An 18,586-nucleotide genomic window follows, 5' to 3' on the forward strand; every position below is an offset into this window, starting at 1 on the left:
CAGGGGGGTTGGGTATAGGGGGCCGGCAGGGGGTTGGGTATAGGGGGCCGGCAGGGGGTTGGGTATAGGGGGCCGGCAGGGGGGTTGGGTATAGGGGGCCGATAGGGGGGTTGGGTATAGGGGGCCGATAGGGGGGTTGGGTATAGGGGGCCGATAGGGGGGTTGGGTATAGGGGGCCGGCATGTGAGTCAGTGAAAATGGCGTATCCCAACAAGGGGTTGGGGTCAGAAGCAGGGGTGATGCAGGGGGACAGAGGAGTAGATGGGGTATCCCATGAGGGATTAGAAGCAGGGGAGGTGCAGGGGGACAGAGGAATAGATGGGGTACCCCAGAGGGGGGTCGGCTGCCTGGACAGTGAGGTTCCTCAGCATGATGGGGTGGGCCTGGATGCTGTAGCGCTCCTCGTCATCGTTGGTGGCGTAGAGCAGCTCCCAGGACAGGTTTGCCCACTGGCCACGCACCCCCTCCCCGTTCAGACGGCCTACCTGAACCAGCTGCTCCTGCAGGGACAGAACCCGCCCTGTGTAAGTGCCCTGTGGCAACAGAGACAGGCAGGTAGAGGTCACTTACTGTACTGACCACTAGCTCAGTTTAAAATACACACACCCCAAAGACCACACAATACACTCTAGACAAACAGAAACCATAATTTTTAAGCAATCTTCATAGTTCATCTAGATTTCAAGTGTATGTTGGGTTACTATAGTGAGAGCACTGAGTTAGTAAAGTAACAGAAACACAGGTGTAGTGTGGTGAGTTTGGTTACCATGGTGAGGTCATGGCCCAGTGAGAAGAGGAAGGGTTTCTCCTGTAGGACGCTGTCCTGCCAGCCTCTCTCAGCCACCAGACCGATGTACCAGTCCCTCTCATACTCCTCCAGGGTGCTGAACAGCTCCTCAAGACTCTCCATAGGCCCCAGACTTGCCTGATCAAACAGCAGCTTGAAACTGTACCTGCAGGTAAATAGATCAGAGTTACAGGGACAAACTTTGGATAGCAACATTGAATATTTATAACACACATCCAGTATACACGTTTTAGATCCCCTATGTTGGGTACAAACTACACCCATGTTTCACCCCTGCCCTCTTTACCTGAAAGCCTTAAGTGCAAGCTGGTAAAGTTCTTTGTTTTCAGAGAGCCACTCCAGCCCCTCTGTCCAAGGCATGTCCCCACAGTAGACCCTATAGACATAGCTGGGGCTGGTGAAGGCAGACTCTGCCCCCAGGGAGATGAGGCATGACAGGGCCACCTGGGCATGGAGGTCCTTCAGCCCCCCATCCTCCTTCAGAGCTCTGGTCACATCTTCTGAAGCCTCGTCCTGAATGGACAGCGCCAACTGCCCCAGAGTGAACCGAAACCACTCCTCAGGGAACAAAGGCTTGAGCTGCTGCAACCGGGATGGTAACAAGGGGGCTGTCCTCCACCCAGGGGGCAGGCTGAACAGCTCAGTGTGGGGGCAGCTGAAGTTTGCATGGGCCAAGGTGCCGGAGGACTCTGTGGGGGGTACTTCAGGGTTCCTGCCCTTATCCACAGCTGGGAGCCCCAGACCCAAACCCAGGGGCTGGAGGGACGAGAGGGCCATGTTCTCAAACAGACTGTCCATCTCCACAGAGCCTGGCAGTGAAGGGCCAGTGTGGAGCACTGTTTGTCCCAGCTGGGCCTCCGTACTTACCAGCACCACCGTCCTCCTGGCTGGCTGAGGCCCAAACAGGTCATCCTCATCTGACCAGACACCGAAGGAGGTCAAACTGGAGCTGTCCCGTCTAAACTTGAGAGAGGAGACAGACTCCACCATGACAGCCTCTGCAGGCTGGGTGACAGTTGACTGGCCAAAATGGGAGGACTGGGACTTCCTTCCCTTGCCCCCTGTCCCCTCCTCAGTGCCCCAGGTAAAGGTCTTATGTCTCTGGACACAGTTCCTCAGCAGCAGCCACACCAGGGCCTTCAGGAAGTCATCCTGGAGCTTCCTCAGGTTGTCATGCGAGTCAATGATGCCCGAAAGCACATTGCGGGCGTCGGAGTAGACACGCACAGGCAGGGCAGCACATGGGGTGAGGGCGTTACCCCAGTGCAGGTTTAACCCCTGGTTGAGACCAAGCCACTCAGGGCGCTCAAAGGCCCCCTCAAACACCTCATCCACCCTCCGAGCCTCCACCGTGTGGCACGATGTCTCCTGCAGCTCCAGACCCTGAAACAAAACGGTCAAATGAGTTCACCACAAATGAGTGATTCAAACACATAACAACCATTAATGAACCAGTACCTTGATGTTGACAGTGCAGTAGCCATATCCTCTCTCCAAGATCATGATCCAAACCATTCGGTCCTGGAAGCGACCCAGGAAGTGGGAGCCAGGAGCCAGAGAACCTTCAGAGGGGAGGAAAGAAAACAAATGTAGGCCTATCAGCTTCTTCATTCACTTATCCGCAGCTAAGATTTCTGATAAGGCCGATTCCATTACACCTCGTCTCGATTCATAGCATATTCTCATCGCAGCCTTTGAGTGGTGTTATATTTGGTCACAGTCATCCCAGTGGTAAATTATTATTATAGGACATGCAGTCAAGAGAGATGCTGTCCTCTGTGGTCTGGAGATGAGAAAGCTTGGAGTACATACATCATATACATAGATAAGTTCCCCCTGGTCACACAACCCTTTCATTTTGCATCAGTAGTGAGTCTTTCGGCTGTGGATAACTTTGCTGTCGGATGAACTTACCATTTCAGTTGTAGAGGAAGGTCATGATACAGTTTAAACTGGCTGACTGCACAGAGATCTAAATATTGAATTCCTTCTCTTCCTCGGCTTTCCATTAGTCTCTAAACATGAATTCCTCTCATGGGAGTAGACTTGGGGAATTTGTACAAGGGGGGCCTTTCATTTTTGTTCGACAGAGGGGAGAGCGGACAGACGTTTTTAGTGAAATGGTAGTGGCAGAGCGATGGTTGCTTTCGTTTCAAGTTTGACTAGTGTTCTCATGGCTCAAGGATAATGTCATATCCTAAAGCGGCGTCTCGGAATAGTCACAGACGCCGCCTCGTGATGGGAAATGACACGCTGTGCGTTCTCCGCTCCCGCTCAATGCTCACTGATGCACAGCCCCCAATGTCACAGAGGGGGCAAAGGAAAAAAACAGAACACTACATTACAAACTCTCCTCTCTTTCTGCTGGGTATATCATGCCCAACAAGCACTTAGCCTAAATGATAGATCACAGCTCAGGCACCCCCAGCTAGCCAAGAAAACAATAAGTTGGAGTGATGACATCACTATAGCAGTTTTTTCTGTCTGTTTTGAGTTGTCAATCCATAAATAATTAAGCTTGTACTTGCTCAGTCTTTTCCTTGCCCCCTCCTGACAGCAAATAGAGCACTGAACCAATTTTTTGAAGCGGCTCCAGCTGGCTTAAGAGTATTATGAGGTTAATGGTGTGGAAACATTTGGATGTAATGAATACAGATCAGAGCGATTTTGTTCAGGTCACTTCTCGGGAAGCACAACTGGATCCTGCAAGCTTACATTACTGCCAGTGGCTCTACTGAGCGACAACAACAACAACATTCCTCTTAATATGAAACCATAAGAGGCTCCCCCCACCCGGCTCTTTCATCTGCATATAGTCCCTGTTCGACCAATCTAAAAGTTCACAGCGGACTGCGATTATGAATCAACATACAAAGTAAGTTAAAAAAAACATGAGCACACGGAGCTGGCGCTCTATTAACACCCTGAGTGCACTACGGTGTTCTGTTCTTACTGCTAGTGGTTGGAAAATGAATGGCTTCTTCTCCCAACAATAGGGGAAAGAGTTAACTGAAAACATATGCCCAACACCTAATGCAGTATGTAATGTATACTGTAAAGTGTGGGTGAATAAGGAAGTATAAAAATAAATAAATTGATTGCACACTATGTATAAACTCCCAGTAATTTATTGGGTAAAAAAACAATAAGGGAGTCTGACAACGTTACTGCCGGTGCAAATGTAATGTTTACCTCACCATTATCATTTCATACATTGTACATCTTTAATGACCCTGAATGCGGTCCCCACACACCCACTTATAGTTCATTAGTTATATTATTACATTATGTTCCATGTTATATTATGTCCCCAAAGAAACTTTAAGGATTGCATACAATTGCATAAGCTACATTACTTTCACACAAAGTAATGTCTATAAATTATTAAACAGTTATATCAAAGTACTTTCACTTCACCCAGTGTTTTCCACAAGTACCTGGAGTCGCCAGCCAAATAGAAAAAGTAACCAGCCAGGCCTCCCCGGTTCGAAGTGTTTGCCGAACTACAGTGCATTCGGAAAGTATTCAGACCACTTCACTTTTTCCACATTTTGTTACGTTACGGCCTTATTCTAAACTGCACTGATTTAAAAAAAAATCATAAATCTACCCACAATACCCCATAATGACAAAGCATAAACAGGTTTTTAGATTTTTGGGCAAATTTATAAAATAAAAAAAACTGAAATATAACATTTACATAAATATTCAGACCCTTTACGCAGTACTTTGTTGATGCACCTTTTGTAGCGATTACAGCATCAAGTCTTCTTGGGTATTACACCACAAGCTTGGCATTCCTATGTGTGCTTAGGGTCGTTGTCTTGTTGGAAGGTGAACCTTCGCCCCAGTCTGAGGTCCGGAGCGCTCTGATGCTGCCACCACCATGCTTCGCCGTAGGGATGTTATTGGCCAGGTGATGAGCGGTGCCTGGTTTCCTCCAGATGTGATGCTTGGCATTCAGGCCAAAGAGTTCGATCTTGGTTTCATCCGACCAGAGAATTTTGTTTCTCATGGTCAGAGTCCTTTAAGTGCTTTTTGGCTAACTCCAAGCGGGCTGTCATGTGCCTTTTACTGAGGAGTGGCTTCCGTCTGGCCACTCCACCATAAAGGCCTGATTGGTGGAGTGCTGCAGAGATGGTTGTCTTTCTGGAAGGTTCTCCCATCTCCACAGACCTTCAATGCTGCAGAAATGTTTGGGAACCCTTCCCCAGATCTGTGCCTCGACAACAACTCGCACGTGCTCATAGTTTAACCTACTTTTTCGGTTCACACACATCTACTTTTAGGAGCATATATGAGTATAATGGTCACATTGTAGAGCCCTGAAATTCACTCAAAGCATAATGCTCTCCCCTTCCTCCGTGTAAATACATTTGACGGCAACCAACCGAACCACAGCGCACACAAATCACACTGCCCACAGCAGACTGTCAAACCAGCATTGTTTCCCTGTTGTCGCTCGCTTTGTGACTGACAGGCGCCTGTCCTATCAATAGAGATTGCTAGAAGATGCATATCGTTCATTGTAGCTCGTCTGACTTTTTTTTCTGACTAGCGAATTGAAAAGTAGCCTAGTTAATTCAAGTGGAAAAAGTAGCCGGCTGAAAATGAGTCTGTAATCGGCTGTTTAGCCGACAGCCAGCGCTAGTGGAAAACACTGTTCACCAATGAATGGAAGAAAAGGAAAAGAAGAAACATATAGAGAGAGAAACTGAGAGGGAGAAAACTAAAGAATGAGACCCACTAACCAAGTGATCCCCTGGCGAAGGCGCTCCTCAGAGCACAGGCCAGGCTCCCACTCATCTGCTGGTAATAGATGGAGTCTGGACAGGGGCAGGCGGTGCCCACTGGCCCAGGCCAACTACGCTGAGGCCTGGGGAAGCCCACCAGGAAGATGGGAAGGGTGAAGAGGGGCAGCAGAGGAGCAGAGAGCATGGCTGACAGGAACACCACAGAGAGCAGCAGAGGACACAGGGAGGCGTTCAGGGCCAGAAGGGTCCCGGCCGACTGGCGCCGCTGTTTCTTCTCTGTCCAGGAGGTCACCAGCACGGCCAGGGCAAACTTCAGCTTGGACAGGAACTGGAGTAGCCTATCACTCAGCAGGCCCACCTGGGTTGGCCAGTGAAAGACAAAAACGTTGTGCTTTTGGGATTTAACCAGGACTTCAATTTCAATGTTTAACTTTAAATATTTTTCCAGAAAAATATCATGCCTATGTCATGAATGCTGAAATGTGTTGTTACCAGAAGGAGCTGGACCCCTATGCCCAGACTGTCCCACCCAGGCAGTCTGGTGTCCCCTGCAGCCAGCCTCACTGACACCACCACCACCATCTGGAACAGGGCCTCCTCAGAGCTCTGCCACACCTGCACAACACAGAGACCCACAACTCAAATCAACATTACCTAAATCATATTGATAACAGTCTGAGGATGAATGGTCATGAGGTCACTGGAGAGAAACTCTGGTTGATTGATATATAGTACATGCTTAGGTTATCCATAAAATAATCCATGTGTACCACTCTGAAGGCCCGGGTGAATCCCACACTGAGAGAGGCTGTGTGGAGCTGCTGAACAGAGCCATCCAGCGTCAGGAAAGCAATCATTGCAAAGGGAGATACTGCAATGTAAAATACAAAGTCACTGTTAAATATAATGTATTAAGATGCATGAATAGTATGTTTCAGTAATGACAAAGCAATACTATATTGCAAGGTGAGCTCACCCAGATTGAGCAGCACCCTCCTGATGGCCCCAGCCACGTGGAGACCCCTGCCCCGCTGCTTGAACACCCGGACATTGGCCATTCCTCTTGGGTACAGTGGGTTGAGGAACACTCCTCCAAAAACATAGGCTCCCTGGATCTCTCCAAGAGCCCAGCAGATGATGAAGAGGATGAGGAGGAGGTAGCTGACAGCAGCTTGAGGTCCTCTGGCCAGGTTCTGGGGCTGGGAGGGACTGAGGAAGTGATGTAAGAGCCCTGCCTCAGCCATGGCCCCCAGCAGCAGCCCCAGGTAGAGCAGCATCTCCCTGCAGCCCAGTTGCCAGCCAAACCAGCGGGGAGGGGCAGGGGATGTCCCCCTACGCCATCCACTGTCACCGTGGGCCCCCCTGGACCCTCCTCTACAATATGCCCCAAATTGGCTGAGATCTAAACTAAGCAGAAACCCCATGGCCATGGAGAAGAAGACCACACCCAAGGTGGACGGGATGAAGAAGGTACAAACAGTGACACATACAGACATGGCGAACATCCCCAGTAACCTTTAGGAAGGACAGAGAGCACAGAGTCAGAGGAGCTCACACAGGCCAAGGAAACAGGCATATGGTAAAGAGCTCAGGGAACTACATCAGTAACTTAAGTATAATCAGACAGCATCTAAACGTTGACAAAAAACAATTGATGTAGTAAGCTAAATATACCTAAGGTTACTGGACATGGGAGAGCCGCCCAAACCGAACACCAGAGCCTGCTCCATGCCCCAAAGGAGGAGGGCATCCAGGGGTGACAGCATGCCCAGCGCCCACAGCAGAGGTAGGACCAGGAACACCACATGAAGAACCTGACTGGTTAGCTGGAGCTCTGGCACTGGATCTGTAAATCTGGACACAAGCATTGAAAAAACAAGAAGCAAAGAGTCACAAAATGTGAACAATCCTATCCTATCAAAATATATCCATAATACGTTTCAAAATAGTCATTGAGACCAATTTAGTTATTTCTTACCTATCAGCAAGGTCCACAGCTATGAAAGTTAATATGTAGAGTGGTCGCATGAGTGGGGTGATCTCATAGGTGTCCTGTGCCTGGAATGTGGCCGTCTCTGTGGCCGTGTTGACGATAAGGGAGTACTCTGCCGTACACAGGGTCACCCAGCTCAGGACAAAGACCACCAAGGCTACACCCACACTGCCGTAGAGTGCAGTCAACCTGCCGAGGAGCACATACCATGTCCCCAGGCCACAGAGGGCCCCCGCCAGCATGGTGTGGAGCACCACGTTCAGCCCAAACCTCTTCCCCGGGGCGATGAACCTCACCGTCTCTGGGCCTACACAGTGGGTGAACTCCACCTCCTCCTCGTTAGCCAGGATGTTGGGCACTCCCAACCTCTCCACCGTGCCATTCCTGCGGGCAGCATACAGCGCCAGGGCCTGGACACCCACTGCTGCTCCCAGCATGAGCATACCAGACAGCACGGCAGCGTGGAGCTCCTCCAGCAGCTGCAGCTGGCACAGCAGCGTGCCAATGCCACCCAACAGCCATGGTGTCAAGAACAAGACCGCCTGGTTGACATAGACATAAGGCGGGGCGCAGTAGCCCAACTTGAAGTGCGGACCCCCAAGCACCGTCTGAGGGAAGCGCTTCCAGAAGAACTCCTGCTTGTATTCATTGAGCAAGGGCACATCTGGCCCCATCCTGACCATGCCCTAGGGCGGTGCAGGTCATCTTTCCGGGGCTGCAGTTAGCTTCCGTGTCATCCTATAGGACAAGATCAAAGAGGCAGCTTGAGTCATATATGTCTGCCACAAAAGAAATGCCGCTTGCAGGAGATCATATTTACCGGTACTCAATATAACTACAGCAGTTGAATAAACACCAGTGCCAGGCCTATTACTACCATATTGATCAACTTCATGTAGAATACCATGTAAAACCTCATGTTATAGAAACCACAATAAAAAATTATACAAACTCCCTCGAAAACCTACCTTACATCAGTAATGTATTGTTGTCAACAGGTTTGCTAGGTATGTTTTCGAATGCTGTCAAAGAGAGCTGGCTGCCTTGGTGTGTCAGTCATCCGTGGGTGACTAAGTTCGTAGTCAGGTCAATAAAATTGCATAGCTACACTACATGTTGTATAAACGAAGTAACCTTGACTAAGAAATGTAAACAATGATGGCTAGCTAACGTTAGTAACCTAGCAAGCAACGTTAGCGCAGCAAGGTTGCCATGAAAACATGAATACAAGCTAGCTGGCATAACATACGCTAGATACATTCATATATGGGATGGCTAGCTAGCTACTGTAGCGAATGTCAGAAATAACGTTAGTGGAAATTTTTTAGCTAGCTACATAAGATTTACCAATCTAGCTAGCTAGCTAACTTACCTACTGTACCTTTGAATAGAGAGAAGGGCTATCATTTGAATCAATCGGCTGTCTTATTAATCTTCGATAGTAAGTATAGCAATTTGTTTATATAAAAACGCTGTCTAAATGTGTCGTTCCCAGTGAGGAACAATGATAGCTAGCTAGCTAACATTTGAGGCTAGCAAAGAATAACCACAACAAGATGTGAGGGCGTGCGCTCCAACTAGGATAGACGGAGTTTGCACTTTACAAAAAGTGGGTGTCTTGAGTGGGCGTGAAAAAACAGTCAAACTCAGCCTACCCATCAACTCCCAATCAAGTCTTCTTCTTCTTCTTCTTCTTCTTCTTCTTCTTCTTCTTCTTCTTCTTCTTCTTCTTCTTCTTTTTCGAGGTTTAACGGCCGTTGGCATCCAATAAATGTTTCATTACCGCCACCAACTAGACTGGGGTATAAATCCCTTATACTTTGAGAGTAAAAAGGGAAAAGGGAAAAAATAAAACAAATACCTTGTCATCTACCCCTATTCCAATATTTAAACCTATCTAGTCCTAGCTCAGGCCAACAGCTTGGAAGGACGGGACACCACCACTCAACATACCCTGTAACTCTTCTGATGTCAAATCTCGTACACCCAATACTTACCTGCATCTGCAACCACAACCTCTATTTTTTTGCGGTACAGTTGATAACCGTTGCTATGAACGCTAAAAAGCCAATCTTAATATCACTCGTTGGCCTATCCCTCTGTACTGGCACAGATCTACTACTCACATGAATCCTCTCAGGATCCCTCCCCATTGACCCATCTTCCTCTACTTTCTTCACTGCCTCAGCATATGGACACCCTGTACACTACTCTAACCCTGGTACCCTCAACCTGCCTCTCCCGCACCTGACACTTCTGATCCCCAGCCCCATGGGTACCCCTACAATTAACCAGTGGTGTAAAGTACTTAGGTAAAAATAAATAAAATTATGTACTTTTTACTCCATACATTTTCCCTGACACCCAAATGTAGTCGTTCCATTTTGAATGCTTAGCAGGACTGGAAAATGGTCTAATTCACACACTTATCAAGAGAACATCCCTGGGCATCCCTACTGCCTCTGATCTGGGGGACCCACTAAACACATGCTTCCTTTGTAAATTATGTCTGAGTGTTGTAGCGTGCCCCTGGCCATCCTTACATTTTTTTTAAACAAGAAAATGGTGCATTCTGATTTGCTTAATATAATGAATTTGAAATTATTATACTTTCTCTTTTACTTTTGATACTTAAGCATATTTAAAACCAAATACTTTTAGACTTTTACTCAAGTAGGATTTTTATGGGTGACTTTCACTTTTACTTGAGTCATTTTCTATTAAGGTCTCTTTACTTTTACTCAAGTATGACTAGGAAACACTATCACCACCGATAAATCTACAATAATCGAGAATTTCAACAAGCATTTTGCTACGGCTGGCCATGCTTTCCACCTGGCTACCACTACCCCGGCCACCAACTCTGCACCCTCCGCTGCAACTTGCCCATGCCCCCCCCCGCTTCTCCTTCACACAAATTCAGACAATTGATGTTCTGAAAGAGCTGCAAAATCTGGACCCCTACAAATCAGCTGGGCTAGACAATCTGGACCCTTTCTTTCTAAAACTAGCCGCCGAAATTGTCGCAGCCCCTATTACTAGCCTGTTCAACCTCTCTTTCGTAACGTCTGAGATCCCCAGAGATTGGAAATCTGCCGCGGTCATCCCCCTCTTCAAAGGGGGTGATACTCTAGATCCAAACTGTTACAGACCTATATCCATCCTGCCCTGCCTTTCGAAAGTTTTTGAAAGCCAAGTTAACAAACAGATCACCGACCATTTCGAATCCCACCGTACCTTCTCCACTATGCAATCCGGTTTCCGAGCTGGTCATGGGTGCACTTCAGCCACGCTCAAGGTCCTAAACGATATTATAACCGCGATCGATAATAGACAGTACTGTGCAGCCGTCTTCATCGACCTGGCCAAGGCTTTTGACTCTGTCAACCACCGCATTCTTATTGGCAGACTAAGTTTCTCAAATGACTGCCTCGCCTGGTTCACCAACTACTTCTCAGATAGAGTTCAATGTGTCAAATCGGAGGGCCTGTTGTCTGGACCTATGGCAGTCTCTATGGGGGTGCCACAGGGTTCAATTCTTGGGCCGACTCTTTTCTCCGTGTATATCAATGATGTCGCTCTTGCTGCTGGTGACTCTCAGATCCACCTCTACGCAGACGACACCATTTTGTATACATCTGGCCCTTCATTGGACACTGTGTTAACAAACCTCCAAACGAGCTTCAATGCCATACAACACTCCTTCAGTAGCCTCCAACTGCTCTTAAACACTAGTAAAACTAAATGCATGCTCTTCAATCAAACCCTTCTGGCACCCGCCCACCCGACTAGAATCACCACTCTCGACGGGTCTGACCTAGAGTATGTGGACAACTACAAATACCTAGGTGTCTGGTTAGACTGTAAACTCTCCTTCCAGACTCACATTAAGAATCTCCAATCAAAGTTAAATCTAGAATCGGCTTCCTATTTCGCAACAAAGCCTCCTTCACTCATGCTGCCAAACATGCCCTCGTAAAACGGACTATCCTACCGATCCTTGACTTCGGCGATGTCATTTACAAAATAGCCTCCAACACTCTACTCAGCAAATTGGATGTAGTCTATCACAGTGCCATCCGTTTTGTCTCCAAAGCCCCATACACTACCCACCACTGTGACCTGTACGCTCTTGTTGGCTGGTCCTCACTACATGTTCGTCGTCAAACCCACTGGCTCCAGGCCATCTATAAATCACTGCTAGGCAAATCCCCGCCTTATCTTAGCTCATTGGTCACCATAGCAGCACCCACCCGTAGTCTGCGCTCCAGCAGGTATATCTCACTGGTCATTCCCAAAGCCAACACCTCCTTTGGCCGCCATTCCTTCCAGTTCTCTGCTGCCAATGACTGGAACAAATTGCAAACATCTCTGAAGCTGGAGACTCTTATCTCCCTCACTAACTTTAAGCATCAGTTGTCAGAGCACCTTACCGATCACTGCACCTGTACACAGCCCATCTGAAATTAGCCCACCCAACTACCTCATCCCTATATTGTTATTTATTTTGCTCTTTTGCACCCCAGTATCTCTATTTGCACATAATCTCTTGCACATCTAGCATTCCAGTGTTAACACTAATTGTAATTATTTTGCACTATAGCCTATTTATTGCCTTACCTCCATAACTTGCTACATTTGCACACACTGTATATATATTTTCTGTTGTATTTTTTGACTTTATGTTTTTTTACCCCATATGTAACTCTGTGTTGTTGTTTTTATCGCACTGCTTTGCTTTATCTTGGCCAGGTCGCAGTTGTAAATGAGAATTTGTTCTCAACTGGCTTACCTGGTTAAATAAAGGTTAAATAAAAATAAAAAATAAAAATATGACAATGGGTACTTTTTCCACCACTGCAATTAACACATAATGCTTCTTTCCCCAATACTACACATTCCGTTCTCTTGTGACCTTCTTCACACTTCTGCCCACCCCACTCACCAGATGGGACTATCTAAAAACACGCAATTTCTATACAGCTATTACCGAAAGTGACTTTTTCGTAGCAAGTTAGGAGAACTTATGCAGCAGGTTAGGATAATTAAATTAGCAAGTTGGGAGAATTAGGTTAAGATTAGGAAAAGGGTTAGGGTTTTTGAAAATGCTTTCCTAACCTGCTACGAAAATCACTTCGGGCAAAGTGGCATGTTTTTGGGGAGTCCCCTCACCAGACAGACCGAAAGACAGACAGACAGAGAGAGAGCGAGAGAGACACACACACCCCAAAACACACACACACCCAAACACACACACAGGACGAAATTCAACCCAAACAACAGCCCTAACATCTGGCTGCATCAATGATATAAGCAGTATGCTCTAGCCAACTGTTCAGCTGTTTATTTGACACAACAATAGAAATGTTATCTGCTTCTTGGTCAGGAATACATGTACATAATTATTCAGACATATGATGAATAATAGGATGACATATAGCATGACAATGACATAGTACAGTTTAATCCTGATGTTTGCATTGAACTGCTCTTTTCCTATCATAGCCTTATGGATAACTAAGTATTATGATGGGCGACAATTGTGAAAGGATTTCCATTCCCAGTACTGTATACAAAAAGGGACCTTAGTTAGTTCACTGTTGTCAAGATCGACTTTCAGTTCAGGGCTGTTTGGGAGTCACCTCTGAGACTGGGGGGGATTTTGACTGTGATAAGCCCAAAAAAGGATCAGGATGTTGGAAGGTGCAGAAGAAGGTGATTCCATACAGTGTGAGCAAAGCACATCAGATTTTGTTGTTATTACATTTACGTCATTTAGCAGACGCTCTTATCCAGAGCGACTTACAGGAGCAATTAGGGTTAAGTGCCTTGCTCAAGGGCACATCGACAGATTTTTCACCTAGTCGGCTCGGGGATCAGAACCAGCGACCTTTCGGTTACTGGCACAACGCGCTTACCCACTAAGCTACCTGACGCCCTATTATTGTCCTCAACAATTATTTCAAAGAGATAATTTGAGGTTACGCACGATGGCAATGGCTTCATCTCTTTTATAGGTTACAGTACAGTAAGTTATTGTTTGAGAGTTTTATATAATGAGAATCTGCACTGATTAAATCAGCTTTCCTTCAAATGTCTAAAACAATGCTTCATCAGTAAACAACAAGTCCTTAGGTATATTGAGATGAAGGGGATGGCCCATTGTTTTTAGAGAGAAAATAGGACAAGATGAATACTATATAAAAGTCTAATAAAAAGCACAGATAGGCTACTGTTGTTCAGGCAAAGTAAAATAACAAAGGGATTTACCACCTCAGATTGTTTTCCCTCAGGAGCAATGAAAAGCACATCCATTGCTGTAATTAGAATGACACCAAATACATGGCTTCAGTCTATGCTTCTTATCCCAAGTAATGTTCTACCTTAGCACTTGCCAGTGTCTTTAATTCCTAGAGTTTATGTGCTCACCACAAAATACTCAAAGGATTACTAATATGAATATAACATTTTAACTTCTTGTTATCATCGTTTAATGAAAAATAGCAAATCCTCAGCTCCTTTTTTTATTTTAAAATAATGAAAGTGATTGCGGTTCATAGCTTGTCTGGTCCCTCCAGATGTTATATTTTCTGTCAGGGTGAGAGAGGAAGGAGGCCAAACAGGAGGATCATGGAGAGTGATCAAGAGAAAAGGCTAAAATATAAACACAAAGAAAGATCATCTGGAGCAAAGGACATTACAGTTGTTGTTGGCTGGGACTGAGGGGATGGGGTTGGACAGGAGGTTATGCTCTCTTGTCATCTTGAAAAAAGCTATCTCTGCCCCATGTAAAATAAACACAAACTAAAAACCCCTCAGCAGTCACGACAACCCATATTATACCCTGTAATCCTGCCAAAGTGACTCAAATATAGCTCTTGACCCCTTTTTGTCTTTTACATATGATGGAATATCCATTTATTAATTTAGACTTGCAGGGTCAGGAAAGGAGCAGGAAATGTTAGAGACTGGGTATGGTCAGGGAGTGGTTAGAGGGGTATTTGCAAATGGATCACTGAATATTTGTGGCAATAAATATAGTGGTTATATGGATACATCTCCTTGCCCTTAAGAAACCAGTTGATGGAGTTGTAGTCAATACAAGCACATTCATATATGAGGTTATAATCCAAGGAATATGTATATATAACTGAAGAAAATAATTAACTGCATTTTGTTGCTTTTTTAAGGGCTTGCTTTCGGAGTCATATACACAGAGTAAGCATATTTTCCCTTTCTCTCTCATTATCCCTCTTGCTCGCTCCTCTCCTATTTTGCTCCAGGGAGATAGACAGGAAATGAATTACAGGGAGACTGACAGACCACAACAATAACACAATGACAGGTTTTTACAGATTGTCTCTGAATGGGGTATTTGCTTGTGGGTCTGTAAAACTAACTTGCAACATAATACGTACCTTGTGAAAGATAAATACATTCACACTTTGATAATGCTGCATTGTGGAAACACACTTGGTTGCCATTGTAAAATACAATTTCGTGTTCATAATAAGCAAGGAAACTGATTTGTGTTGTGATAATTGTAACCTGTACCGCACACATTACACACAGCTTCAAAATGTGTTATGAATAAGTAATATATTTTTCCTCATGACTTGGTCCCAGAATATTTTCCATTATAATGAATATATCTTTCCAAAATTGTGGTATTTCTACATCCCCTTGACAAACTTTTACTTTTTAAGGTGCTGTAGTCTGTATTATTTGATGATTGGGCTTAAACATCCATTAATGTGCTCAACCCTCTCACTTCACCTACAACCCCAACCCCCCCAACTCCCTGCCTTGGAACCTGAGTAGATAGCACAGAAAACATGGTCCATTCAGCAATTATTCAGAGTCTTGGGCTAATGGTACTCTGAATGCACAGACACAGCAGAATGTAGAGAGTCAGTGGACCAGCAGTAATGGCCCCATGTAGTGTGTGTGTGTGTGTGTGTGTGTGTGTGAGGTGTGCAGGGGTGCAACTTTCAATGGGGACAGGGGGGACATGACCCCCCCTCTTCCCCACACACACACATTCTAAAATTGCATTTTTGTCCCCAGTTTTATCATTGCAGTGTCATACAAAAAGTGGCACCGGTATGCTTTAGGACCATGCGGACGCCTCAGAGCGGTTGGGTAGGCTGTAGAAGGATTACATTATACTATTCCAGGTATTCCTTAAAGAGGCAGGGTTTCAAGTGTCTCTGGAAGGTGGTCAGTGACTCCGCTGTCCTGGGGTTGTGGGGGAGCTTGTTCCACCATTGGGGTGCCAGAGCAGCAAATATCTTTGACTGGGCTGAGCGGGAAATGTGCTTCCGTAGAGGTAGGGGAGCTAGCAGGCCAGAGGTGGATGAACGTAGTGCCCTCGTTTGGGTGTAGGGTCTGATCAGAGCCTGAAGGTAAGAAGGTGCAGTTCCCCTCACAGCTCCGTAGGCAAGCACCATGGTCTTGTAGTAGATGCAAGCCTCAACTGGAAGCCAGTGGAGTGTGCGGAGGAGCGGGGTGACATGAGAGAACTTGGGAAGGTCGAACACCAGACGGGCTGCAGCATTCTGGTTAAGTTGTAGGGGTTTAATGGCACAGGCAGGGAACCCAGCCAACAGCGAGTTGCAGTAATCCAGACAGGAGATGACAAGTGCCTGGATTAGGACCTGTGCCGCTTTCTGTGTAAGGTAAGGTCGTACTCTGCGAATGTTGTAGAGCATGAACCTGCAGGATTGGGTCACCGCTTTGATGTTAGCGGAGAACGACAGGGTGTTGTCCAGGGTCACGCCAAGGTTCTTTGCACTCTGGGAGGAGGATACAATGGAGTTGTCAACCGTGATGGCGAGATCATGGAGCGGGCAGTCCTTCCCCGGGAGGAAGAGCAGCTCCGTCTTGCCGAGGTTCAGCTTGAGGTGGTGATCCGACATCCACACTGATATGTCTGCCAGACATGCAGAGATGCGATTCGCCACCTGGTTATCAGAAGGGGGAAAGGAGAAAATGAATTGTGTGTCGTCTGCGTAGCAATGATAGGAGAGACCATGTGAGGATATGACAGAGCCAAGTGACTTGGTGTATAGAGAGAATAGGAGAGGGCCTAGAACTGAGCCCTGGGGGACACCAGTGGTGAGAGCACGTGGTGCGGAGACAGATTCTCACCACGCCACCTGGTAGGAGCGACCTGTCAGGTAGGACGCAATCCAAGAGTGAGCAGCGCCGGAGATGCCCAACTCGGAGAGGGTGGAGAGGAGGATCTGATGGTTCACAGTATCAAAGGCAGCGGATAGGTCTAGAAGGATAAGAGCAGAGGAGAGAGAGTTAGCTTTAGCAGTGCGGAGAGCCTCCGTGACACAGAGAAGAGCAGTCTCAGTTGAATGACCAGTCTTGAAACCTGACTGGTTTGGATCAAGAAGGTCATTCTGAGAGAGATAGCAGGAGAGTTGGCTAGAGACGGCACGCTCAAGAGTTTTGGAGAGAAAAGAAAGAAGGGATACTGGTCTGTAGTTGTTGACATCGGAGGGATCGAGTGTAGGTTTTTTGAAGAGGGGTGCAACTCTCGCTCTCTTGAAGACGGAAGGGACATGGCCAGCGGTCAAGGATGAGTTGATGAGCGAGGTGAGGTAAGGGAGAAGGTCTCCGGAAATGGTCTGGAGAAGAGAGGAGGGGATAGGGTCAAGTGGGCAGGTTGTTGGGCGGCCGGCTGTCACAAGTCGCAAGATTTCATCTGGAGAGAGAGGGGAGAAAGAAGTATAGCAATGTAACGTTATTGGTCTGTCCGTTTCCCTTGCTAATTCCCAACTTTTTACACTGAAATGGTATAAACAGCTCTACAGGCTAAACTGTCATGGTGCACAGTCAGTACACAACACTATGCTCATCATGTCTTAGCAGGACCAGATGGTGACAGGTGTCCCAGCAGGGTCAGACAGCCAGGGAAGACCAGTCTACGGAGCTTAGGTGAATTTTGCAGTATATTATAACAATCAGTGAATGGATACAAAGTTCCATCTTGAGTTGATGGGTAGGCTACAGTCTGGGATCTGGGAATAATTGCCATCTCAATTACTGAACCATTGATTCTATTCTTGGATAATATAATGTATAAATGTACACCAAGGTAATTATTTTTCATGGCTCATCTGAGCAGGATCAGATGGTGACAGGGGTCTCAGCAAGGTCAGGCATCCAGGGAGGATCAGTCTGTGACGGCGCTGTGGTGAACTCTTGCAGATACAACACATTATTCTCTCTGTGCAGCAAACACTGGACAAGCCAGAAGCTTCAAATATTGAATCTATTTTAAGGCAGTCTGACAAACCTCTAAAGTTGATTTCCATACCGTAGCTCAGTTGGTAGAGCATGGCGCTTGCAACGCCAGGGTTGTGGGTTCGTTTCCCACGGGGGGCCAGTATGAAAATGTATGCACTCACTAACTGTAAGTTGCTCTGGATAAGAGCGTCTGCTAAATGACTAAAATGTAAAAATGTTGATAGAGGCTTTTCCCGACGACACAAAACATCTCAAACAAAAATGTGAGGAAGACCTGGGAGACACTATTGATGATGTTGCATGGATAGAGATGTTTGAATGCCCAGTCATGTTCATATAATCTCAGACATACATTACTGCAGTTTAAGACCATCCATAGAACATACTATATGCCAGTGAAACGGAATATCATGCACTCAGAAATGTAACTCCTCTGCTGGAGGTGTAAAACACAAAAGGGGACATATTTGCATATGTTATGATCTTGTGAAGGCTGGCTGAATTCTGGCAAAAGGTATGTTATTTTATCAGCATGTATACAGATTCTCCCTTCTCCTTGTTTTTGTTTGCTTGGAAATATTGATACTGGAGACTGTTATCAGAAGAAACTGTGTAACCTAGAATTTATAGCTGCTAAGAAATGCATTGCCATTAATTAGAAGGTTGGTTATCCTCCAACAATGTCACAATGGATGGCAGAAATATGAAGTTATGCATCACTAGATTTTATTCATTACATGATTAAAGGTATACTGTCCAACTTTCATGAAG

At 46.2% G+C, this 18,586-nt stretch overlaps 1 protein-coding gene across 6 annotated transcripts; it reads right to left on the reverse strand.

Annotated features, from left to right (window-relative positions):
* Positions 1-103: 103 nt before the first annotated feature.
* LOC121544846 (pecanex-like protein 4) lies at positions 104-9,242 on the reverse strand. Of its 6 annotated transcripts, XM_041855041.2 has the most exons (12): positions 8,928-9,181; positions 8,524-8,625; positions 7,541-8,293; positions 7,237-7,416; positions 6,539-7,077; positions 6,333-6,433; positions 6,055-6,177; positions 5,560-5,920; positions 2,267-2,370; positions 1,095-2,191; positions 767-953; positions 104-533 (listed from the first exon to the last, which is right to left on the reverse strand). In XM_041855041.2, the coding sequence occupies exons 3-12, from the start codon at positions 8,236-8,238 to the stop codon at positions 282-284; spliced, it is 3,642 nt and encodes a 1,213-aa protein (XP_041710975.1). In that variant the 5' UTR covers positions 8,239-8,293; positions 8,524-8,625; positions 8,928-9,181; the 3' UTR covers positions 104-281. The 6 variants fall into 6 exon arrangements, with proteins under 6 accessions (XP_041710975.1, XP_041710979.1, XP_041710980.1 ...); XM_041855045.2 differs by lacking the exons at positions 8,524-8,625; positions 8,928-9,181 and adding an exon at positions 9,211-9,242; XM_041855046.2 differs by lacking the exon at positions 8,524-8,625 and having other exon boundaries at positions 8,937-9,181.
* Positions 9,243-18,586: the final 9,344 nt, after the last annotated feature.

Source organism: Coregonus clupeaformis, chromosome 29 (genome assembly GCF_020615455.1).
Source record: "Coregonus clupeaformis isolate EN_2021a chromosome 29, ASM2061545v1, whole genome shotgun sequence".
Lineage (NCBI taxonomy): Eukaryota > Metazoa > Chordata > Actinopteri > Salmoniformes > Salmonidae > Coregonus > Coregonus clupeaformis.